At 41.9% G+C, this 25,679-nt stretch overlaps 2 protein-coding genes and 1 non-coding gene across 5 annotated transcripts; 2 read left to right on the top strand and 1 right to left on the bottom strand.

The window, feature by feature from the left end:
- Nucleotides 1-1,069: 1,069 nt before the first annotated feature.
- Actrt3 (actin related protein T3) lies at nt 1,070-3,111 on the bottom strand. Its single transcript, XM_036191215.1, has 2 exons — nt 2,852-3,111; nt 1,070-2,135 (listed from the first exon to the last, which is right to left on the bottom strand). Exons 1-2 carry the CDS (start codon nt 3,049-3,051, stop codon nt 1,220-1,222), a joined length of 1,116 nt encoding a protein of 371 aa, XP_036047108.1. The 5' UTR covers nt 3,052-3,111; the 3' UTR covers nt 1,070-1,219.
- A 1,172-nt stretch (nt 3,112-4,283) lies between these two features.
- Nucleotides 4,284-4,356, top strand: Trnav-aac. The gene has a single exon. It is a non-coding gene; the product is annotated as a tRNA-Val (tRNA).
- A 1,025-nt stretch (nt 4,357-5,381) lies between these two features.
- Mynn (myoneurin) lies at nt 5,382-25,492 on the top strand. Of its 3 annotated transcripts, XM_036190650.1 has the most exons (8): nt 5,382-5,828; nt 6,616-6,912; nt 14,268-15,061; nt 16,042-16,201; nt 19,813-19,991; nt 20,807-20,890; nt 21,986-22,072; nt 23,913-25,492. In XM_036190650.1, exons 2-8 carry the CDS (start codon nt 6,647-6,649, stop codon nt 24,170-24,172), a joined length of 1,830 nt encoding a protein of 609 aa, XP_036046543.1. In that variant the 5' UTR covers nt 5,382-5,828; nt 6,616-6,646; the 3' UTR covers nt 24,173-25,492. The 3 variants fall into 3 exon arrangements, with proteins under 3 accessions (XP_036046543.1, XP_036046544.1, XP_036046545.1); XM_036190651.1 differs by lacking the exon at nt 20,807-20,890; XM_036190652.1 differs by lacking the exon at nt 5,382-5,828 and having other exon boundaries at nt 6,722-6,782.
- The last annotated feature ends 187 nt before the right edge of the window (nt 25,493-25,679 follow it).

Genomic DNA, 25,679 nt, shown 5'->3' with positions numbered 1-25,679 from the left:
TCCATAACGGACAGACAGAACAGAAAAGAAAGTGACACCTGAACCTTGCCAAGGTAAGATAAAAATGTCCTTTAGAAAACCCTGTTTCACTGATGTGTCTGACAGATATTCTAGCCCTGTAGGCCGAAGATGGATGCCCCAACATTGCATTGAAATCTTGGGTGACTGTCCAGGCAGCCAGCTGTTTCTGTCATTTCTCACATTTTTTGCAAGTCACTTGTTTTCACTTCCTACTTACTCAGTAATATTTCTTTCTTGGGTCTCTGAGTGAGTTGAAGATTATATATAGTTATAGTTTTCCTTGTTGACAAATTCAGAAAGGAAACTCACTAAAGAGGTGTAAAGTATATAAGTGTAACACATATAGCTAGAAATGAGCTCAAGCTGTGTTGTACTTTAAAAATGGTGTACTGCAGGCATGTCAGGTGGGAGCCACAGAGAGAGATGCGCCATGCAGACCATACTCAAATGGAGAGTTTTATTGAGGGGAAGGGAGAGACAGGAGCTGAGGCGAAAAGAGGGAAAAGAGAAGAGAAAAAGAGATAGGAGAGGGGGAGAGAGGAGGTGTAGATGCCACCTCATGGGAATAGAGAGAGAAAGTGGGCGGGGCTTCGCCCTTTATGAGGGGATGTCACACAATGTGCAGAGAGACCATGTAGCAATGAGTGTATGATGTCAGGACTGTGAGCAGGCCCAGGTATTGCCTGCATGTTGGCCAGGTCCCCAAGGGGTGGGTCTGAATGCTAACAAGTTGGACTATAGGAGGATTTTTGGTAGGTAGACAAAAGCCAGCATTCCTCAGGAACCTGTGAAAATGATTTTCTGTCCCCAGGAGTCCCTTCCCCCAGCTGCTCATCTTCCTTATTGTGTAAAGTTTCCTTCCCTGCTATATTGAGAGCCAGGCCCAAAGTTGCAAACCTGTAATTCCAGCCACCTGGGAGACTGAAGCACAAGGATTACAAATTGAAGTCCAACTGGGGCAATTTAGCAGGAGATCCTATTTCAAAATACAAAGCTAAAACAGGGCCAGAGATACAGGTCAGTGGTAGAGTGTTTAGCATGTGTGAGACTCTAGGTTTGACTCCCAGAACTACCAAAAACATTTTAAAAAGTAAGTAGCCATCTTAATAACAGAAATGTTTTCTGTTCTCCCGAATCAGAATCCAGTCTTTTGTTGTGTATTCTCAAAACACAGTTTACTCATTGTTTTGGCTGCATTTCAGAAGCATCTTTGGTGTACTATATTGGGTCCAACTTCTTCGAATTCTGCAGCAGTGATCCACATGTCTTGGAAGGCAGACAAGGATGCAAGAATAGAGCCCCCCATCCACACTGATATTTTCCTTTCTGGGGGAGCTATTACCTGCACAGCAGTATTGGCAGGCGCCACCTTGGCCACATCCCTAATGAGTCGCTTATCCAAACCAGGAAAAGAGGTTGATCCTCCAGCAAGGATAATATTGGAGAAGAAGGAATTCCTGAGATCTGTATCACATCTCATTATGCTGCTGAAGCACATCTTATCGATGCCAGGAGCATCAACATTCACAAGCCATGGAGAGAAGAGAGCCTCTGGGCAACGAAAGACCTGGTTATGGAGTCTGAGTGTCTTCCCATCAGGAAGTGTGTACACTTTTTCTAGGCCAGGTTCCTTGGCCATTTCCTCCTCATAATTCATTGCCACATAACAAATATTCTCCTTAATGTCTGTAATGATCTTCCTGTCCCCAGTTCTGAGCAGCATGACACCATCGTCCTTCAGCAACATCATGAGGTAGCTGGTGAGGTCAAGTCCTGCCACATTTAGCTGTTTTACACCATGAGTTAGACAGTAACCCTCAAAGACAGGCACACACTGAGTAATCCCAGCCCCTGAATTCAGCACCAGGCCAGTGGTGAAGCCAGCAGCAAAGAGCGCCAATACAGCCTGGACAGACAGATAGAAGGCAGGAACTCCCAGGTTTTCAAAAAACACTTCAGAGATGTGCTGCCGGTTTGCCAGTGGGTTCAGTGCCGGCTCTGTAACTAAGACCGGGCCATCACTGGGCTTCATGCTCAGGTTGTAGTCATAAATATGCTTCCACATGGTCTCCATGTCCCCCCAGGAAGTAATGAGGCCCCGGTCCACGGGATAGCTGGGGGGAGATCAACAAAAATATGTAAGTCCTGTGCTTTGTGGTTGTTGTTAGGTTGTTAGTGGTGATTTTTAGATTTGGCTTTTACACACACACACACACACACACACACACACACACACACAATTATTTGATAGTTCTTGTTTTGAGACAGGGTTTTACTGTGTAGTCCTGGCTAAGCCTAGAACTCAATGTGCAGACCAAGCTGGTCTGGAATTCAGCGCCCTGCCTCTGCCTCTGCTGGGATTAAAGGCGCCTTACGTAATTACCCTCTCTGCTTTTTCAGCTAAAGTAAGTATCAGTATTGCTTTCTGGTCAGCAACGAAAGGTAAAACTACCAGTAAAAGGCACAAGCTACCTTTCTCTTCAGTCACTGTGCTTGGCCGGTTTTCTCCTCTTTGGAGAATGTGACTTCAAAAAGTTTGGAAATTCCTACATTCTGGTAGAATTGTAAATAGTTCAAGAGACCACGCCAAATGACAAAAGCTATAAATTAAGTCACATTCTTAGGCGGACATGTATAGCACGAACGATCACTATATAGATTTGAATACATCTGTGTACAGAGTACAGAGTTTTTTTGCGAGGAGGGTGGGGCTGGCCTTTAGGTTCCTCTCCCTGGTCCTTTCACGGTGGTTTTAGCTCTGGACTCTTCGCTCCCCCACCCCAACCCAACCCCCACCCCCCCCCCCCCACGCCGCAGCATCCCGCGGTACCTGATGGACAAGAAGCTCCTGCGCTCCTGCGCTTGGTCACCCACACATAGCTCCAGCGCGCAGTCCACGGCAGTGTTGTGGCCCTTGGTCCGGCCTAGAATGTTCGGGTAAACAAACTGGGGCTCCCGGGTCCCAGCCAGGCCCGCCTTGATCATTTCCGAGCCGTTGTCGATCACCACTGGTAGCTGGTATCCGCTCATGCCGCCGGTGCCGCCGCCTCTGTGGCCTCGGGGCCGCTGCTCCCGGGCTGTGCCAGGGCAGGTGCCTGGAACGCCGCGTCACAGAGGACCCAACCACCCTCTGGCCCGTGCCACCGCTTCTCCCTTTGCCCCTGGGAACTCGCAACATTCAGACCAGAAAACTGGGCTTCCCTCGCAAAACATACAAAACTAACGATTTGCAAGAGACTTTCTCGAAAACTATGAAAAGATATATATATATATATATATATGACTGTCCCAAAGCTCTTGAACTCTAGTTAAGAGGAGTGATGCCCTTGAAACGGGAGAAGGGGCCTAAGAATATTGCAGGAAGGCATGGTCTTGCTTCTGAAACGCTCAACTTCGGGGGTTGTTGGAATGTGAAACGAGTTTATGTACTGTACGCATAGTAGACAACGCTACGTCTTCCCTGTAGTTGCTAAAAATGTACGCAATTTAAAGGGCAGAACCTTTTTGGTTTGTTTTTAAAACATTTTAGCACAGGCTGGCCTCGAACTCACCAGAATTTCCCTCTGCTTCTGAGTTCCCTGTCCTTTCTCCTTCCTCCTCTCTTTCCTTCCCCACTCTTCCTTTTCTTTCCTCCTCCTCTTTTTCTTCATCTTTTTTTGATTATCTCTCTAGGTCCTCTGAAGCTAATTTTCATTTCCTAGGGCTGACTTTTAAGAATAAGGACACGTCTGCCACTTGGTAAGAAAAGAAATTCCTTAGATCATTATGAAGTTCAATTCAGAAAGAACATTGCGCGGCAAAACGAGCGTCTTTGGTGCCTGATCTCGTGCATCCCTGGTTTAGGGGCTTTAAAAACTGGTACAGATCAGAACCTTTGGTAGGTATTTGAAAGCAGAATGGGAAAAAAGTCATTTACTACACGTCCCCCGACTAGAAGCCGGCCAAGGCGCAGTGGAGCGCCGTTTCCCGGGCTCTGGGACCCTGGCGACTGTGCGCCACAGCTTCCCCAGCAGGAGAGCACAACCTGCCGGAACTGAGAGGAAAATGGACCAAAGGGCCTGGTCTCCAGCGGTGCACCGCCGGGCTTTGCAAGAAGTTTGCAAACAAGTTCAGACTTTTGAAATAGTTTCAGCGCTATTCAGTTAACTATATGGTCCTCCCACCCACCCCCCAGTTGAAAATTACATGAATCTTAAAACGTCTGTGAAGCGTGTATGAGAACATCACATATCAAGAACCTTCCAGCACTCACACCTAGCCAAGTTTCCGTAGTGTAGTGGTTATCACGTTCGCCTAACACGCGAAAGGTCCCCGGTTCGAAACCGGGCGGAAACATGTGTGTGTCCTTTTAACTCTTAACATTGTCTGGATTCACTTTTCAAAAGCTTGGCTCTCAAAACCTTGAGGACAAGTCCTGTACGTGGCGACTTGCCCACATGAAGAAATAATTAATGTATTTTCACTCAACTACTTTAATGTTGTAAACAAATAGCGCTATAGCCAGAAGAGAACACCAAACAAAACGAGCTGATAAGGTAGCTGTCGATCAAAGGAAAGCAAGTGTTAGCTAGCGCTATCCTCTCTAGAGCATTTATTTTACAGCCCTTAGTTCTCCCTCGGGAGTTTTCCATTTTCCCTTCCATGCCACGCTATGTTGTATTCTTAATCTCTGTGTCAAGTTCACACTATCTATCGAAAAGGGCTGGACAAAAAAGGTGAAATTAAAAGTAAATTTATACTCAGAAATATAAAGAAGTAGTCTCAACGTTATTCTTATAAACACGACTGTGGTTTTATTCACAATTTCTTACAGAGATGTTATAATGCAAAACATTATTCCGGTAGGGGGAAAGTCTCAGATTTTTGGGGACTGTCTTTTCAAATAAAGTCACGGGCAAATTCCTTAAGGTCCAGAAACATAACTTTTAACAGCAACAAACATTTAAGTTGTGATTTTTAAGATTTATGACGTCCGCAGGTTCTAGGGAGTAATCTACCCGAACACATCAAAACTTTCTGGCACTTTCGTGTAGTGCAGCGATAACTCTGCGCTTCTTCCTTTACGGCACAAAAGCTGAATTCGATGTAAACAACTGTACTAAAATCGTTCTGGTTCAGGCGCAGGAAACCCTTTTTCCGGTAGAAAGCCCACCTTCCTCTCACGTTGCGCATGCCCAGTGTGCCCTGCTGCTTTGCTTTGCTTTCGTGCATCTCTGCCTTCTGTCACCAGGTAAGGGCATCCTGGAAGATGAGCTTCAGTGGCCTGGCTCAAACAGAACTCTGGGGGTCCCAAGAGCTTTCGAGTATGCAAAAGAGGAAGGAGTGATTGGTCTCGACTCAAGCACATCCCTCCCACCCGTCACGTTCAAGAGCCAGGGTGCACAGCGCCTAGTCTCCACTGGAGGGGCGCTAATGAAAAGAGAATGACAGGAGAGGAAAAGAACTACAATTCCCAGCATGCAGTGCGCAGCGCGGCTCCGGGAGAGGCCGGCTGTGCACTCCAGCGGGGTCTCAGCCCAGAATCCGTGCCCACGGCTGCGGGCTGACAAGGTGAGCGCTGGTGTAGGATGTGAGTGAGCACTGAGGTGTGTTCCGGCGCCCCGGGCAAGCCGGGAAGTTAGGCCTCTGGGAGCCAGCTCGCACGCCCTGGCGGACCTCTGCAGTCCTAGAGCCGGTGTCCACACCGGACCACACATCCGGACGTGACGCTACAGCGGAGGAGGAAGGGAGAGGCGGAGCGTCGCGGTGACGTCCCCCCAAGATGGCGGAGAGAGAGTGAGGAAACTGTTTCCCTTGGGCGGCCACCGGTGAGTGCCGCCCTCTGCCTGGCCTGCGGTCCTCGCGCTCTTGGGTCCCGGGGTCCGACGTGGCCTGGCGCCTCGGAGATCGAGCGCGCTTCGCGGGGAAGGAGGGTGTCCTGGGAGAGGCAGCCTCCGCGGTGGCTGGAGCTGCAGCCGGTGGGAACTCGCGGGAGTGCGAGCTGGGAGGAGGGCAGGGCAGCGGAGGCCCGGGCGGACTGGCCCGGGCTGTCACTCCGCGGCTACCCGGCTAGCGGCGGGCAGACGAGGGGTGTGTCCTCCTCTGGGGAGTGACGGAAGCTTTGACCACCCGCGTCTGGTCGGGGCGTTCCCGCCCCCCGTGCACCTGCCCAGCGCTTGGAAGGAACCGCAGCGGCTAAGCCTACAGGTTTCCGTGATCAGAGAGCAATTTCAACAACTCGTACCGTGTTCTTATCCCCGTTGCCTCGAGGAGTCAGTTCTTAGTTTGTTTAAGCACCTCCAGATAAATATTCCTCCTGAGCTTGAAAGTTTGAGGGGTCAACTGTAAAAGCTTAGGATTTTAAAACCCTTTTTACAACTCATGAAACTGGTTTTCTTCATTTATTGCATTAGTGGCCTAGTGCATTAAAACAAAGGCGCTTAATCACCGTGTGTGTTTGATGAGGCTTTGGGGAAGGCGGGGAGGGGCGCGGGGTGGGGGGAGAGTAAGAACTCTGTTCTTCTGTTTCGTCTTGTCCCTTCTCCACTCTCAGCTCGGGTGGATATCTGACGAGAGCTGATGGTTATAGATTCACTGTTTCTTTTTGTCTTTTAGATCAAGGGTAAATTCCCATTCTGATATCAAAATGCAGTATTCACACCACTGTGAGCACCTTTTAGAGAGACTGAACAAACAGCGGGAAGCAGGATTTCTTTGCGACTGTACCGTAGTGATTGGCGAGTTCGAGTTTAAGGCGCATAGGAATGTGCTTGCCTCCTTTAGTGAGTATTTTGGTGCGATCTACAGAAGCACTTCTGAGAACAATGTTTTTCTTGATCAGAGTCAGGTGAAGGCTGACGGATTTCAGAAACTGTTGGAGTTTATATATACGGGAACTTTAAATCTCGACAGGTAAAGTACGCGTTTTTTACTCAGTTATAAAAGCTAGTTAGTCTTCAGAGCTAAAAGAGATTCATATTTTTCCCATTCACTATCTACACTCATTCTCAGTGTTGATATGCACTATATATGCATACACATGTTTGTGTATGTGTGTGTATATACACATATATCTGCACATATACATACTGTACACAACACAACACACACACACACACACACACACACACACACACGTAGCTTCAGTAGCTTTGTTTAGGATGCAAAGATATTTGATAACCACAAAAAAAAAAAAAAAAAAACCAAAAAAAAAAAACCTTAAAATCAAGAATTCTGTCCGACATACTTATTCACTTGGGGAAAAAAAAAAGCTCTCTATTTGAATTTTGCAAATGTGAAGTTTTAAACAGTGATTTCTAAGTGAATTTGAATTTCCCATTGCTTTTGGTCTTGGGGTTCCTTGGGCCTTCTCCCTCACTCTGTCCCTTGCTTCTTATGAGGTTTTGGAGTAGTGTTGAAAGAACCAGCTCTGGCTCACGTCCTAGTGCCTTCTACTGCCAACTCATGTAACAGTGTGCACAACTTCCTGACCATGGTTCTAGAAGGTAACTGTGGGAATATGAGTAACAATAACTCTCTTACTGTTGTTAACCTACCCAAAGCTGCAATTAAGCCAGAGGTTTACTGTGCTTCTCTTAAGACTCTAACCCCTGGCCCCAGGGACCCCTCCAGTGGTCAGGTGCCTGCCATGCAAGTGTGAGAACCTGATTTTGGATCCCTAGCACCAATATGAAAGCATATCTGTAATCCCGATGCTGCCAGGGTGGGGCTCATTAGCCAGCCAGTCTGCCCAGCAGGATCTGTGAGCTGCAGATTCAGTGAGAGCACCTGCCTCATATAATAAGGTGGAGAGTCACCAAGGACACCGAATCAGCTGTGGCCTCCACACATATACACGTGCATCTGCATGCCCATGTGCACATGAACGCACACATACTGCTACCTCCAAAGATGCTTGCTGCTGCTCCTTCAGTAGCAAGTAGGTTTTCAGAGTCTCAGAGTAGAGATATATTATTTCCTCTATATGAAAATTAGACGAATAGTGGTACATTTCTAGTTGTAGGAGAAAAGGTAGAGAGAGCGAAAACAAAATCCGGTCACATTATACTTGCCTTCTTTCCTTCATTTAGACTACTGACTGATAGAACAGATTTACAGGTCAGTCAGTGGTGGTGCAGGCCTTTAATCCCAGAACCTGGCATGTATAAGCAGGTGTATCTCTATGAGTTCCAGGCCAGCCAGAACTACTGAAAGAAAAAATTATAAACATTGGAATTATATCTCTCTGTCTGTCTCATCGTGTATCTCCATTAATAAAGCCTCTCTGGGCCTTAATCTCCTCATAAAAGTGAGGCAGTAATAACTATTGGTATTATTTTAAAGATTAAGTGAAGCCTTACTTGAAGCCCCCACCTTGCAACAAACATTAGTTTACTTTATATTTTATCTCTTTACTCTCTGCCCTGTTTAGGTCTACATTTCTTAAATGAAAATTAGGAGAAAAAAATCATGAGCTTCTGCTACCTACTGATAAGCACTGTTTTCATACATAATCTTTTCCAGACCATCTTTATGGATGTATGCATGTACACAGTTCAGATCCTTCCCTTGTGTCTTGTAGCTTATTATGGAATATACTTCTTATACATGCTAGAATCAAGATGCCTCTTGATTGTAATAAGCAGAGATAAATTAATCTCCCACAATTATTTAAATGTGGTAAATGATTAATTGGATGCTTTGATTGAGTGCTTCTAGTTAAAGAATGTAGAATATTTAATAGTAACTTCAGAGCAGTGGATTTTGGTAGACTTTGATTTTTACCTTTTAGGGTTTTTTTAGTTTCAGTTTTCTTTTTCTTTTTTATTATTATTATTATTTTTGGAGACAAGATCTCTTTCTGTTGCTTAAACTGACCAGAAATGAACTCTGTAACTGAGGTTGGCCTCAAATACAGTCCCCAGAGTGCTAGGATTACAGACACAAGCCTCAGTCTCAGTACTGGGATAAAAGACACACATCACCATCACCCAGCTGGTTTCTCTTTCTTGATTCACTATTTGTGAAAAAAAAAAAAAAACCTAAAATTGACTTGAACATCCTGGAAGCACATTCCTTTGTGCCTTCATGCAAAGAGCCAATGTAAAGAAGAGCAAATGTTTAGGTCCCTCCCACCCACCCTACCACTTCACTCCCGCCTGTGTGTGTATATGCGCCTGTGTCTGCCTGTGTCTTTCCTGGTGAGTGGTTATTACACTGGTGTGAACCTAGCCCGAAGTCTAAACTATTTATGCTAAAATAAGAAAGACAATATTTAGCAATTAACTTAGCAGGGCTGGACTCTACCAGGTCCAAGCCCTTCCCCCTTCTGTCTCTCTTACTAAACCATTAGATTACATTCCTCAAGCTAGTCGCCAAGGTCCAGTCTTTTATTTGGTCACTTCCTTATGCCCAACTCATTCCTGAGGCCGATCACCAAGGTCCAGCTATCAAAACATCAAGGTTCAGCAACCAAAGTTCATTATTTGTCTACACTGGCTAACCTGTCCAGTCAGGACTTATCAAGTCATCCTAGCACTGAGTTCCCCTTTGCTCCTTAAAAACTCACTCTTCAGAGACACCTACTGATGTCTTTATCCCATCCAAAGGCAGCACGCGCCCCCCTCCACTGCCCTGCCCCAATCTCAGAAGTAATAAAATCTCCTTTGTGCTGAGAATTTGTTGTCTGTGTATGTTCTGTGCCAACTCCAAGGCTGTCCCACTTCATTGATGCCATAACTCGGATTGGTTTATAGGACCGCCCACCACCACTCAGTTCTTGCACTTTCTGGACTATCTGGCACCTGCCGCCTTCATACAACAGTGGCTAGTTGGTGAGTTTCCCTTTACTAACCATTTTGAACACCCCACAGAACATCAGGTGATGACTGTTGATTGTCCTGCATCCCTGCTCTGTCTTGTGGGGTAGCATGCTCCCTGAGATGGCTGGCAGGCACATTCCATTCAGTTCAGCTTGGTTGAAGGTTTTCCATTTTTCTTATCAAGGCTATTCTGCCGAAATCTGGTGTCTGTTCCTAACAGTCCAAAATCCTGTCGACAGGTCCCCGGCTTGTCTCCCTCTTGGTGGCAGAACTTGGGTGACAATCCCTCCTTCCCAGAGACCTCCCTATTAGCCATCAAGACCCTCACTCACCAGCCACCATTAGTGACGAGATGGGCTTGAGCAACTCCAACTCCAACCCGCCATTACTGGTGTGTCTTAGCACTCGAGAATGGCCCTTACACCCCAGACATTCAGACAAAAGGGACCTTTACAACTTTTGTGGGCATGGAAAGATGGAAGGAGATCCCCTTTTATTCTCCTCCCTTCCAACCTTCCCTCTCTGGATTCTGCATGTCTGCCTTTGTTCCAAGCCTTCTTCCCTTTACACTTTCTGTCCCATCTCATGTCCTGTTGGCCATCAAAATTAATTTTCTGTTATGTTGCTTCTTCCCTCCCTCCCTCCCTCCTTCTCTCCCTTCCTTCCCTTCTTCCTTCCAGAAAGAAAGACATTCATTTTAGGGGCTGGAGAGATGGCTCAGCTATTAAGAGCCGAACTAATCCTTTGGTCCCACTGATGAACACCCTCCCTGCTTCCACCCTTCCCCTTTCACAGCTACCTTCCTTCTAGTCCCTTCACCTTCCCTCTGCCTCTCATCTTGCCCAGGCTTCTCCTCTTGGTTGGCAGCTCCCCACCAGCTCAGGTTCATGTTCACTCTGGACTCTACAGATAGATGTCCCTGCCTCTGACTTTGTCTCTCTTTTATCTGCAGTAAACCTCCTCCACCATACCTAGGAGCAGTCAAGTCCATCTGTCTGTCTGTCCGTCTGTCCGCCCTCCCGTCCACCCTCCCTCCCTCCCTCCATTCGTTCGTTCGTTCATTCATTCATTCATTCATTGTCATTCAACTGCTCTTGCAGAGGATTCCAGTTAAGTTCACAGCACTCAGGGTCGCTCTAGAGGAATCTGATGCCCTCTTCTGGTTTCTGTGGACATCTGCACTCATATACACTTTTCCCAATACATGCATGTGCACATAATTAACAAAAATGTATCTCATTAAAAAACTATTATTTCATGTGTATGGATGTTTAGCCTGTGTGTATGTCTGTGCATCACTTGCATGCCTGGTGCCCATGGAAGCCAGAAGAGGGTGTTGGGTCCCCTAGAACTGGAGTGAGCCACTATGTGGGTGCTAGGAATGGAACCCAGGCCCTCTGGAAAACACCCAGTGCTCTTAATTGCTGAGCCATCTCTCCAGCCCCCCAAAATGAATGTCTTTCTTTCTCTCTGGAAGGAAGGAAGAAAGGGAGGGAGGGACAGAGGGCCGGAGGGAGGGAGGGAGGAAAGAAGGAAGGAAAGAAGCAACATAATAGAAAATAAGTGATCTTAAGAGCTGGATTGCTTTGGTTATTTCTTGGTTCTAACAAGTTCCTTAAATTCTTTGGCTCTCAGGGGAGGGAGGGAGGGAGAGAGAAAGAGAGAGAGAGAGAGAGAGAGAGAGAGAGAGAGAGAGAGAGAGAATGAATATGTGTGTATGTGTTTGTATTGACTAGGATTGAACCTAGTGCTTCATGTATGCTAGACAAGCATTTTCCCACTGAACTTCCCCAGCCACAGCCCTTGAGAATTATTATACTTAATTAAATAATCTTCAGTGACTATTTAAAAGATAAAAATGAATTTGGAAGCACTGTAGTTTAATACATGTAAACAAAACCACATTTAAAAAAGACTTGTTTTACTAATTTTTTTCATGTATTTATACATGTGTGGATGCCCTTGGAGGCCAGGAAAGAGTACTGGGTCCTGTGGAACTTGAGCCACCTGATGGAGGTGCTAAGAACTGACCTGTGCTCCTTTTTAAGAGCAGCAAGAGCACTTAACCTCCTCAACCCTAAGAAGATCAGTTTTTCAAGTAAAACTATGGTTGGTTTTCTTCATCTGGTATCTTCATTGAGATTATAGGCTGCGGAATAGTTTGTGGAAATTATTGTTTTGGTATTGTACACTTAGTATGTGACTTAATACTAGTTTTGTTATTTTTAGTTTGTTTCACCCTGTTATCTGATGGATGGGTCATTTGATGGAACATAAAGCACAAATATACTTTGAGACCAATAGATTTATTATAGTTAAATGTATTAAGTGGTAGAGAAGATTTTATTTTTGTTCTATGAAAATATATATAATAAAATGTTTATCATCAGTGGTGATACTGTAACATACATTGTAAAGTACAGTTTGTATGTAGAGAATACATTTTCTAATATATAGAGTGAATTAACTCAATTGTAAAGATTCATGATCTATTCTAAAACACCACAATGAGCCTATAAGATATTATCTTGAATAATATTTTTTTATCTAGGCATGAGACTCAGACACACTATATACCAGAAGTTGATACGTAATAAGTTTAAAAATTTGAATGGATTTTCCCAGAGAATAAAATATTTTCAGCTGGTGAATAGGTTTCCAAATTCCATACAGCTCTTTAGCCTACAATGAGTTGAAAATGATTGTTTGTCATAAAAGACATTTTAGACAGCCAGGAGAATAGTAAATGAGGTGAAAGTACAACTCAATGGCACTGGAGACAAAGGTGTGACTAGATGGTAGTCAGAAGTTGGAGATCAGTACACCTGCAAGATAGTCTTGGAGATCCCAGACAGTCAATATTCTGGTTATTTTTATTTTGCTTCAAAGTTTATTCCCTTTTTAAAAAGCAGTAACAATATTGTCATTATTATATGTTACCAACTATAATTGGAACCTATTTCTGACTTACAAAGAAGAAAATAGAAGAGAGCTATGTTAGTGAACCAAGTAACTAACACTTGGCAAGATGGTGGCAGGAAGTTTACTTGAGTGTGTGTGTGTGTGTGTGTGTGTGTGTGTGTGTATCTGTATGCTTGTATTAGCTGAAGATGTCATACTTCAATTTTATTAGCAGTTTATTAATACCAACTAAACTCTTGTTTGTACAACTTAGGAATTTTAAGCCAGTGATGCTGCCTCACCCTGGTTAATTCATAGAATGCTGGATCCAGTGCTAAATACACCAGTCACCTCTTTTCTATACTGTCAATGTCTATTACTACTCCTCTTGGCACCACTCTTGGTGGATAGTAAATATGACTGGAATGGTGAACAGTGTGACTTGTCTTTCTATACAAAGCTAGCACGCTAAGCTTTTCTGACAGTAAGCACATCATGAACTCTTATCCCTCCCATTTGTAATCCATGGGCAGCTACACTGACCTAGCAGGGAGTGTGTTACAGTTGCAGATTGTCTGCCACTATCATTGATGGCTGAATTTCAGTCTTCACTAACAAGACCCCTCCATGATTCATATTAACAGTGAAGTTTGAGAAGCATAGATAAAAATACCTCAGAGAGCAGAAAAGAAAAGTAGGAAATATTTCATTGAACTCTGTTGCCAATCCAGAAATTCGATTGGCATCTGAAGAAACCTTGGAAGAAATGGGAGGAAGCAGTGTATTGTCAACAACATTAATAATTAAAAAAAAAAAAAAAAAAAAAAAAGCAGGGCATGGCGAGCATGCTTTTATTTCCAACACTCAGGAAGCAGAGGCAGGTGAATGCTATGAGTTTGAGGCCAGCCTGGTCTATAGAGTGAGTTTCAGGTTAGTCAAAACTACATAGTGAGACCCTGTCTCAAAAGAAACAAAACAGATTTGTGTGTGTGTGTGTTTGTGAGTGCACATGTGTGTACCACAGCCTACATTTGGACATCAGAGGACAGTTCTGGGGACTGGTTTCTCTTTCTTGTTGAGGCACAGTCTTGTTTCTGTCTCTGTCTCACACCTTGGTATAGGAACATTGAGATCCCAGGTACGTCGGCTCTTATGTGGCTTCCTTAGCTCTTTAGGCTTACTCAGCTAATGCTTCTACCTTTGGAGCCAGCTTGCTGACCACCCAACAACCAGTTTTCAATACAAGTCTTTTTTTTTTTTTTTTGCTTGTTTTTTTAAGCAGCCAGAAAATATAACATTTTGCTATTCCATAATGGTTCATCAACATCTATAAGTAGGCATTCTTTTCATCTTTTTAGTATCTATAAAATTAGAGATACCTGCTCAAACCCTCTGTAAAATTACATTTTATAAATTTGTTACTTAGTTTAAATTTTTCCAGAATTCTGCTTCGTTATTTCTTTAAAAGACATTTAAGTATATGTGCAGTTGCTTCAACTTTCCCCTTTGGTTGGAATATTGTCATCTAGCCTTGTTTCCTTACAGTTGGAATGTTAAAGAAATTCATCAGGCTGCTGACTATCTCAAAGTAGAAGAGGTAGTAACTAAATGTAAAATAAAGATGGAAGATTTTGCTTTTATTGCTAGTCCCTCTTCTACAGAAATATCTAGTATTACTGGAAACATCGAATTGAATCAACAGACCTGTCTTCTTACTCTGCGAGATTATAACAATCGGGAGAAATCAGAAGTGTCCACAGACTTAGTTCAGGCAAATCCTAAACAACGTGCATTGGCAAAGAAATCGTCTCAAAGTAAAAAGAAGAAAAAGTCTTTCAATTCCCAGAAACCAGGGCAGAATAAAACAGTGCAGTATCCCAGTGATGTTTTAGAGAGCTCCTCTGTTGAATTATTTCTAGATACAAATAAGTTGTCCTCCCCAGTGGTCGAACAAGTCATGCAAGGAAATGATAATTCAGAACTTGAGTTGACCTCAGTTGTGGAAAATACTTTTCCAGCACAAGATATTGTGCAAACTGTTACAGTCAAACGGAAACGTGGAAAGTCACAGTCACACTGTGCTCTGAAAGAACACTCCATGTCTAATATAACCAGTGTAAAGAGTCCATATGAACTGGAGAGCACTGGGGAAGAGCTGGATCAGCGGTATTCGAAGGCCAAGCCAATGTGTAACACATGCGGGAAGGTGTTTTCAGAAGCCAGCAGCTTGAGAAGGCACATGAGAATACATAAAGGAGTCAAACCCTATGTCTGCCACTTGTGTGGAAAGGCTTTTACCCAGTGTAACCAGCTGAAAACACATGTAAGAACTCATACAGGTAAGACAGCTGTGTGATGGGTTTGTTTTTTTGTTTTCTGTTCTGTTTTGGTACTAGGGATTGAACCCAGGACCTCACCTGAGCACACACTGTAGTACTAAGTTGTATCTCCAGCCAGTAGAGATGATATGAACATACAGCATTGACAGCCTTGCCACAAAATTGGCCATATTCTTTTATTTGTAGACATTTTAGCATCAGACTCTTAAGCTCTTATTTGTAATTGTAACCAAGTATTTAACAGCTCCTTGTTATAATTGACATTTTAAGTTCTAGTGCATCAGATCCTTACACCATTTTCTCTCATTACAAGTGTAAACTTGGTCCCAACCCCCGGCCCTAGCTGGGTATTGAACCTAGGGCCTTGAGCATGCTGTGCAATACTCCCCCACTAAGCTATAGCCCTTCCCCTTCCCCATATGACTTTTTTTATTTTGAGACTGTGTCTTGCTAAGTTGTTTAAGATAGCCTTGAACTTGCTGTGTAAGTCTTGGATTTGCAATCCTCCTGCCTCAGCCTCCAGAGTAATTAGGATTATAGAGCTGTACCATTAGGCCTGGCTTGGTTGTAGCTTTTAAAGTATTTAACAGAGACAATTATTAAAACTCAGTTCAATTTTCACCTATTACCAGTACTTCTCATTACATGCTTCTAGACTTCATTTTTTTTTTTTTTAACATCATTCTCTCTCAGTTTCTCTGTTTACCTGTTTTGCATGACCTGCTGGCAAAGTGTGAGCATCCATTAGTACACGTAGGTTTGTGTTTCATACATTTTTCTTGCTGATCACCTGTCTCTTTTCTCCTAGTGTTTTCAGTAGTCTGGAAGGACATCCCATTTGCCTTGGCTACTTAGAAGTTACCATTTTCTGAAAACACAACCAGTACCATTGGCACTCTTAAAAGCCTTAAAAGTTTATGACTTTCACAAGTTAAACAGGATTTTTTTCCTTCCTAATACAAACGTTACTGTTCTTTTAGGGGAAAGGCCATACAAATGTGAACTGTGTGATAAAGGATTTGCTCAGAAATGCCAGCTGGTCTTCCACAGTCGCATGCATCATGGTGAGGAAAAACCCTATAAATGTGATGTGTGCAATTTACAGTTTGCAACTTCTAGCAATCTCAAGATTCATGCAAGGTAAAAAAAACAAACAAACCAAAAAACACGAGCTGTTTGACCTTTAAGTGAGTTAATTATTGTAAGCTAATGAGTCCATTTTTATGAGTACCCAGAGCAAGCCTACATTATCCCATGGTGATCATTTGATGCTTGCCCTACCAGGTTTTCACCTTGCTTTCATCTTCCTTGCATTTCCTCATTCGTCTTTTTTGGAATGGGAACTGTACTGTGGAATTGATGTAAACTGTGTTTGATTTTTTACAAGTACTCACAACTCAGAGTTGCCCCAAGTCTCAGAAACTTTAGACCTGGACTTTTGACTCTTAGAGATGGATGCATGGATGCATTTTCATGTGATATGGGCTTGATCATTTGGGGCTAGAGGTAGATTATAGTTTGGATCTGAAATACCTCCCAAATGTTCATTTGTGGAAGGCAGAGTCCCCAGTGCAAAATTGTTGAGGTGATTTTTGAGGAAGTGGCTCTGACCTAGTCAGAGAATTAGGGGTGGTGACATTTTAGGTGTTGAAACCTAGTCAAATAACTGAGTCTGGAGCCTCTAGGGATTGTGTTAGTCAAATAACTGAGTCTGGAGCCTCTAGGGATTGTGTTAGTCAAATAACTGAGTCTGGAGCCTCTAGGGATTGTGTCTTGCCCTGGCCACCCTTGCAAGCTCCTCCTCTGCCTCTTCTTCCTGATTGCTGTGATAGCTCCACTGTGGTCTTCCAAGGGAAGTTAGTGGCTGTGCCCCATTGACCATGACTACAGTAGACTCCAAATGCCTCTATTGAGCATGGCTACAGTGTATGTGGGCAGGGTGCCTAGTACTTTATTCTCAAGCAAATGAATTGACATTTTCATACCCTGTAGCTTTTGGTGGGTAAGATTTGGCCAATTTTTTACCCTTTTTTTTTTTTTTTTTTTTTTTTTGGTTTTTCAAGACAAGGTTTCTCTGTGTAGCTCTGGCTGACCTGGAACTTGCTCTGTAGACCAGGCTGGCTTTGAACTCACAGAGATCCGCCTGCCTCTGCTAGGATTAAAGGTGTTTACCATTACGCCCGGCTTTTTTTTTGGGGGGGGGGGCGGAGACAGTGTCTTGCTGTATAGCCCAGGCTGGTCTCTAACCCCAAATCTTCCTACTTCTCCCTCCTAAGAGCTAAGATTACAAAAATATACCATTGATTGGAATTATCTTTTGTTTGTTTTGTTTTGTGATGCTAGGAATTAAACTTTGGGCTTCCAATGGGCTAGACACGTGCTTTCCAGCTGGGCTCTGTTTCCAGTCATTGACTTTGTTATCACTGTGCTCGTCTGTTCTTCAGCTTGTCTTCCTTGGCCCAACTTTACTTACAATTTTTTTCTAGCCAAACCTCCAAGTTTTTCAAAAATTTCCACTTTGCTTTTACTCACTGTAAATCTGGCTAAAAGTAGCAAGTAATGCTTATAACATCTGTGTACTGTGCAGCCTTGAAATGTCTTCCACTGGAATAATTAAGTCTTTTTTTTTTTTTTTTTTTTTTGCAAAAGCTGAGGACCGAACCCAGGGCCTTGCGCTTGCAAGCACTCTACCACTGAGCTAAATCCCCAACCCCTAATTAAGTCTTTAAACCTAGCTCAGAGTCTCAGAGCATGGATAAAATGTAAACAGGGGGGCTGGGGATTTAGCTCAGTGGTAGAGCGCTTGCCTAGCAAGCACAAGGCCCTGGGTTCGATCCTCAGCTCTGGAAAAAAAAAAATGCATACAGATTATTTGCCAGAATGCAAAATTGTTCTTAAGTTCAGTTCCTAGTGGCATTATTTCCTCTGTAGCTCATAAGCACAGTCTTTATTGTCATTTTTCACTTGTTATTATTTTTCCTCCCTCTTTCCCCTTTGTAAAAACTGTGTTCCAGTTGACCTCAACTTTTTAAAGTGTCCACCTCAGCCTCAGGAGTGTTTTTGGCATGTGTCCATCATTCTTACTTCTGGCTCCTATCCACATTTCTATCAGAATTATGGTCTTCTAAATTTACATCAGAATTACCCACTAAGCTCTGCTTGCATCTTCTAGAACTTCTCTAACCTGTATCTCTAAACTTTCCCTAGCTCCTCCTAAAGTCAGTTCTAAAAGCTGCTGGACCACATTGTGAGATACAACCACAGTGAACTCATCACTGGTACTACTTTTTTTCTATATACCCAGCTGTTACTGAGACAATATCTGAGGCAATTACCCTAAGATGGGAAGAACTATGTTGGCAGATAGTTCCAGAGGATTCAGTCCAAGGTCAATTGGCCACATAGCGCCTGGGGAAGGCAAACCAATGTGACCGAGCGGGCACGGTGCTCATCTTATGGCAGTCAAGAAGCAGAGGCTGATGTGGGGACTTGGAACAAGATAGTTTTCCAAGGTGTAATCTCAGTGACCTAGTTCTTCTAACCAGGCCCTACCTCCTAGTTTCCATCACCTAAAGGGGACCACACCTTTAGCACTTGGCCTTCAGGAGCATTCTAGATTCAAACTATTAACACCCGGAGTTAGGGGATTTGTTTTAGCTGAACTAGTCAGAAAGAAAACAGGATATATATGTACAGATGCTCTAGGTAGGGTGCTATGATAAGGAACTTTTCTTTCTTTTTTTGAGCTGAGGATCGAACCCAGGGCCTTGCGCTTGCTAGGCAAGTGCTCTACCACTGAGCTAAGTCCCCAACCCGAACTTTTCTTTCTTTAAATTACATTTTTGTTTATTTTGTGTGTGTTTGTGTATACCTGTACTATGGAGGGCATGCCTGTGGAGGCCACAGGACAACCTGAGTGATTAAACTTAGGTGGCAGCAGGTACCTTTACCTACTGAGCCAACTCACTGGCCCCAAGTTTTCTTCTGATTGGGTTTTTCTCGGTAAACTATGAAGTAGCTGTCAGCTGCGTGTGAAGGTGGATGAGAAGGCGCTGGTAGTTTGAGGAGGAGCTTTTGACCAGTAAGATGGACTGGCAGAATAATTGCTGTATTTGGGGTTTGGTGATAACTGTTGTGTTAGGTGGTTTTTGTCTACTTGACACAAACCTAGACATATATAGGAAGTGGGAATCTTGGTTGAGAACATTCCCTCCATCAGGTTGCCTGTAGGCAAGCCTATAGGTCATTTCCTTGATTAACGATTAATTTGGGAAGCCCCAGCGCACTGTGGTTGGTACCAGACATGGGCAGATGGTCCTGGGTGTATAAGAAAGCAAGCTGAGCAAGCCATGGTGAGCAAGCCAGTAAGCAGCACCCCTCCATATCCTTTAATTCAGTTCTTGCCCTGACTTCCCTTAGTGATGGATTATGATGTGAAATGTACTTTCTCCTCCCCAAGTTGCTTTTGGTTATGATCTTTACCACAGCAGCAGAAACTCCAAGACAACTATGTAATGGTGATGGCAGAAGTTTTTTAACTTATTTCTGTACTATTTTGATCCCTTAAAAAAAATTTTTTTTGGGGGGGGCAGGGTTTTACATAGAAACAACTATTGAATGTAAATATGTAATCGTAGCCTGTTAAGATGAAATAAAATGCTGCATGAAAAATTATGTAAGAAATACTTCATATATACATTGACCTCCAGATTGCTTTACTTGCCATTATATTACTTTCGATTTACTATTAGGAAGCACAGTGGAGAGAAGCCATATGTCTGTGATAGATGTGGGCAGAGATTCGCCCAAGCCAGCACCCTGACCTATCATGTCCGTCGGCACACTGGAGAAAAGCCTTACGTGTGTGACACCTGCGGAAAGGCATTTGCTGTCTCTAGCTCTCTAATCACTCATTCTCGTAAACACACAGGTAAGAGCTGAATACAGAGACCGGCTCTAATAAGGTTGCAGATAAAAGAAATGGGCTTGTTCCCTTACAAAAGGTAGATTACAGACTTCTTAGTTCATGATTTTCACATAACTCTTAGATTAAAAATCTGACATTTTCTAGAATAATACAAGGTAGGTGAAAACTTACCTTGTAGCTTATACTTATTAAAGTAGGATAATTCTGAATAAATTGAATTGAGACATGTTTTTATGACTAGAGAAAACCTTGTTAGCCTTTTTTTTTTTTTTTTGAGAATTTATCTCCTTTGAATAGGCGTGTGAAAGGCGAGTGAAGTAGGAGTTGGGTTAGGTGGAAACTTGTTTTGTGACTTGCTACCTCCTTTGCATAGACATTCTGAGTTTTGCAACACAGACATGCATCAAGTGCAAATGACAGCTCTGAAACCCAGTGACCCTTCATTTGTAAGGTGGATTGCTAAGTATAATCTTCTTAAATGTGCATGTTCGTCTTGAATAATAAAGTAGAAGCAAGATTTGAAATGTGGCTTAATTTAACATGCTCTTACTCTTAAGAAACACATTGTCCAGGTGATCTCTTCTAGGAGAGAAGAGACATTTGCAGAAGGAATGTTTTAGTATGTGAAAAGTAGCAAGCTAGACAGATAATATAAAATAATAGTTTGTTATGTTGGATTACTGAAAATGCCTCTAAGATACAATGTAGAAGGCTTTCCTATAGTTGATATTTTTAAAAGATTACTTTAGATCACTTGTAATTGATAAATATTATATTGGTATAGTACACCACTTCGCTATCTTTTATTTTCCATCTAGGTGAAAAACCATACATATGTGGTATTTGTGGGAAAAGTTTTATTTCCTCAGGAGAGCTCAACAAACACTTTCGATCCCATACAGGTCTGTGTTTAGGGAGAACGTATTATTTTTTGTTCTCTCTTAATTCCTTTGTATGTAAACCTTGGCTTTGAAACCATTGTGGGCTATATAGTATCTAGTCATTACTTCATGATAAAAGATTTTAATGTATACATATCAGGTTTTTATTTGTTCGTTTCTTTCTTTTATCTTTCTTAATTGTTAAGAGTATAATTTAAATTTGGTTAAGAATTGTGTACATTTTCTAAGAAATATACCAGGTATCCATCAAACAAAAACGCTTGCATTAAATTGAATAGATATATCAAAAATGAATAGATGATACCAAGGAACTATCAGAATTATAAAGCGGTGTTCTTTTATACAAGTTTCCAGAATAGATTATAATATCAACATGTTTATTGTAACATGTAATATGTAAATAGTATGAAGAAAATATTGAATATTAAAAACTAAAAGAAAGGAAAATGCTATTCTTTGAATATACTATCAGTTTCTTTTCAAAACCTGTTTTCATAAATCTTATCCAGAGTAATGTGAATAGGCGGGGCTTGGGAAATTCACTGCCAACTCCTGTATTCTCATAGTCCTTGGGTTTTGGGGGAAAGCATTAAATGGTTCTTCAGTCATCTGGCCCCATAGTGCTGGGGAGCAAACTCAGAGCTTAGCAGATGCTATCTATGCTTACAGTCTACCTCTGAGCTATGTCCCAGCTTAACAGTTCTTATTTGAAAACAATTCTGTTGTAGAATATTGTCAGTCTTTCTTAGAGGATTTCCTCATCTGTGTGGTGTATGAGAGCAAAAATCATAATTATACTTTTCCCTAGCTCTATAGCCGGGTTTTAGCATACAAATGGCATCCAGTATGTATCTGAAAGCAATAAAAAGATTATTTTTGAGAATTTCAGATGAGAATGCTTAATTTTTCCTGAAATCGGGTTATACTTTTTATGAAGTAAAATGTACCTGTGTGTATAGGATTTCTTATCTCATTGTCATAACAAGTGATTAAAATATTTTTTTTTGCTTTATTTTTATCAACATTTTGATAGTTTTGTGTCAGCTAGCAATTTTTAAAATACTGAGATTTTAAAGTTCTTACCTTGTTTTTCAGGAGAACGACCATTTATCTGTGAATTGTGTGGAAATTCTTACACAGACATTAAAAACTTGAAGAAGCACAAAACAAAGGTCCATTCTGGTAAGTGCGTGTGCAGAACATTTACTGCCCTATTGGCACTGGTCCCAAGCATGCTGAGATAGGCATTCAAGAGTGTAAATTAGATGTATATTTAAAACCAGGTGTAGGGGATGGTTCATACTTACAATCTTAGTACTCAGGAAGCTCAAGTAGAAAGATCTCAAGTGCAAGGCCAGCTTGGCTACAAATCTAGTTGCTGGCCAGCTAGAGCCACATAGCGAAACCCTGTCCCCAAAAGCAAACAAATAAGCAAAAATATCCCCAAAAAAACAGGACTCAATGAAAGTAAATATAACAAGCTAAGTAACATTATTCTCGGTAATGCAGCCTGGGTGATTTAGACAGTAGTTATGAAGAAAAGAGCCATCATGAAGATCAACCTGGAAAAGTGGGAGGAGATAGGACACTGGTAGCTCAAAAATGGTCTGTCAGTATAGGAAGCCATCCTGCAGACTTTTAGGCCTGAGACACATTGTACTTACCATGGCATTCTACCAAGATGAAAAGTCTCACAAGCATGTAGATGATAATAAGTGGGTGTGGTAGAATGCTCACCTAGCATGCATGAGGCCCCAGGTGCAACATCTAGCACCAAAAAACTAAACATGTTAATAAATGCCATTGTAAGGATTGAGGTAGAAACATCTGAAAACTGCAGTGAATCTGTTCAACAGTCCACTTAATACCTGCAGGGTATACATAACTACAGGGCATATGGAGTTGAACAAGAGCTTACAACCTTGATGTAACATCAGAAATCTAACTAAATTAAAATTGTCAGACATTGTAAATACAACTGCTAAAGAAGATAGTTCTTCTGAAGCATTAGAGTGGGCTTAAGTTTAACCTGGACATGGTAGCCCATGCCTATCTATAGTCCCAGTACTCAGGATGCTGAGGGAAAGCGCTGACTGCAAGTTCAGAGCCAACTTGGGCTACATAATGACTGTATATAAAAAAGGGGAGGGTTGTCAGGAAAGAAAAGACTTGTTTTTATAGAAGTTGAAGAGAGAAGAATTCAGAGGATGGAGATGGCAGGATGGGTTCATTCCAAGCAGAGGACATTGTGATAACTCACTAAGACAAGACAGCACAGGTTGTTCCTTGACTGGTTAAACTAAAGAATACAGAGAATTGCAACTTAATGAAACAACTTGTGCACTGTTGGCTATCTAATGCTGCTACTGAAGAAGTCACCTGCAGTTTGGGTGGCAGCAAGTGTTAAAAGCAGTAGTAAGGTGAGGACTAACTGCATCTCTAGTCAGTGTGGTGACTTGTCTAGTTGAACGGTTTCTCACGTCTGGAGAGAAATGATAAGTGGTGTGCTACAGACTTGAAGCCACAGAATACTATGAGCTGCTTATTAAAATATCCAGTGTACAAAGATTTATTTACTGCTCTTCTGCATTTGGAAGGAATTGGAGAAGTCTAACTGAGCATTTACCGTCAAGGAATGCATAGCCTAGTTAAGGGTTTGAGGCATGACTGAGTAGAGTGTTAAACAAGAATAACCCTCTCATGGGTGCCATAGGGAGGAATATGAAATTTGACAAATATGTAATAAGGTAGATTAAAAAAAGGTTTAACCCAGGTTTAGAATGGTTAAACCTATTTATGTAATGGCATTGGTGCTTGACCCTGCTCTTGAAGCCTAGACATGCCCAACACTAGTAGTATCAGCACAAGCTTAAATCAGGCACATTGGTGAGAAAGAAACAGGTTGCACACAGGTGTGGAGGCCCAGTGTAATTTCTAAGACCTGTATGTAGATTAGCCTCCCTCAGACAGTCATTGTGCTTTGTATTGTTAAAGGCAATGTACTTTCTGACTTCCATTTCAGGTACAGATCAAACTCCAGATTGCAGTGTAGATGACCATGCTTTAAGTGAACAAGATCCCACACAAAGAAGTCCTCTGTCAGAAACTCTAGATGTGAAGCCTTCTGATATGACTCTACCCTTAGCGCTTCCACTTGGAACTGAAGACCATATGCTGCTTCCTGTCACCGATAGTCAGTCTCCTACATCAGACACCCTGTTAAGGTCAACTGTGAATGGATATTCAGAGCCACAGTTGATTTTTTTACAACAATTATATTGACTTTGAGGACATGGAATTGCTAAGACATCCCTGGTAGTAAACATAAACATCTCTGGTAAGGTGCATATTCATATTAGTCCCATTCATTTGAGCGGTGTGAACACCATCCAGCAGTGCTCGTCTTGACTCGGCTTTCACTGCAAACAGCCTTTCCAGGAGTGACACCTGCCCACTGTGGCAGCACTAGGCTGCGTGGGTTGACTTGTAGACACTGTTCACGCTGCCTTAATTCCGTTTTTATTTTGCGTTTTGGACTTTGTTCCTGACATAAAATCTGACCTGTGGGTCTTTTCATTGTCCTCTTCTAACTGTTTAAGCAAAATCTACAGTAATATCAACTTCAAAGCATTTCTGTTTATAAACCCTGTGGAGCAGTGTGTAAACTGTTGGAGGGGTTCAATTTCGTATTTATACCTATGAAAATTTAGATACTAAGGAAGAATTGTGCTATTTATTAATATATTCCTTTAGAGGTAACTTTTTTAATGAAGCCAAAAGAAGTATTTCTCTTAATACCCAGAAAAATGTATGTAAATTTTTGTTCATTTAGAATGAACTCAGTATTCTGGAGAAAACCAACTGTCTGAAAGTCAGTTTTTGTTTTGAGTTCAACTGTATTTTTTTAAATAGATATTTGGTGTTTTTAAGTGGTCAAAAGACAGTTTTGAAATTTGATTCACTTTATATTTTATTAGATTTGTAGATTATTGGAAGTGAATATATAACAGTTTGAAAATTTTTGATAAGCCTATCTTTTATCAGTTATGCACTTTTTAAAATAAATGTTCTAAAAAGAATTTTCTAGATATAAAATACATACTAGAAATCACTTGGCTTCTAAATTTGATATATTACATAGAAAAATCAAGAAACTTGAGTAGCTTGCCTAAAGCAACCCACGAACACACACAAATAGAATTACTATCCTAACTTCAATTATAAGCTACACTTTTTGGTTATCAGTTTATTTACCATTTTATATTTGAGTTTTCTGTAAGTATGCGTTTTTCAATTTTATAAATTACACTACACCTTTGGGTTGTTGGCTGAAACTTCCTAGTGGTCTTTCCATTCCAGAGAATTCAGTGACACCCATCCAGATACCTGCTGCCACTTTCCCCATCTCACTATTCCCGCATATTAATTTATTTCACTGCCTCACCTCTGCATTTTAATTCTCAGTTTCAGAGAGTCAGTTCCCATAGTACTGATAGAAGTCATGGTGACTATTTCTCATTTCTGCCGTGAATTAGTTATGCTTATTTGTTTTCATGATTTAAACTACACTGAAATAAATTCAATGTGTTTACCAATACTGAATTCTTTAGTCATAATTCCCTGTGTGGGTCCAAGTCTCAGAAATGAGAAAACATAATAAAAACACTCAATTCTTCCAGACTGAAGTAGTGACACCATTTCTTAGGGCACATAGCATTATCACAGTAAATTACCACTAGTGAAACTGACTTAACTGGAGAGAGTAAAAATACCTCCTTTGTACAATAAA

Source organism: Onychomys torridus, chromosome 6, assembly GCF_903995425.1.
Source record: "Onychomys torridus chromosome 6, mOncTor1.1, whole genome shotgun sequence".
In the NCBI taxonomy this organism is placed as follows: domain Eukaryota; kingdom Metazoa; phylum Chordata; class Mammalia; order Rodentia; family Cricetidae; genus Onychomys; species Onychomys torridus.
The sequence above is the reverse complement of the archived record's forward strand: the minus strand, read 5'-3'. Positions and strand labels throughout refer to the sequence as shown.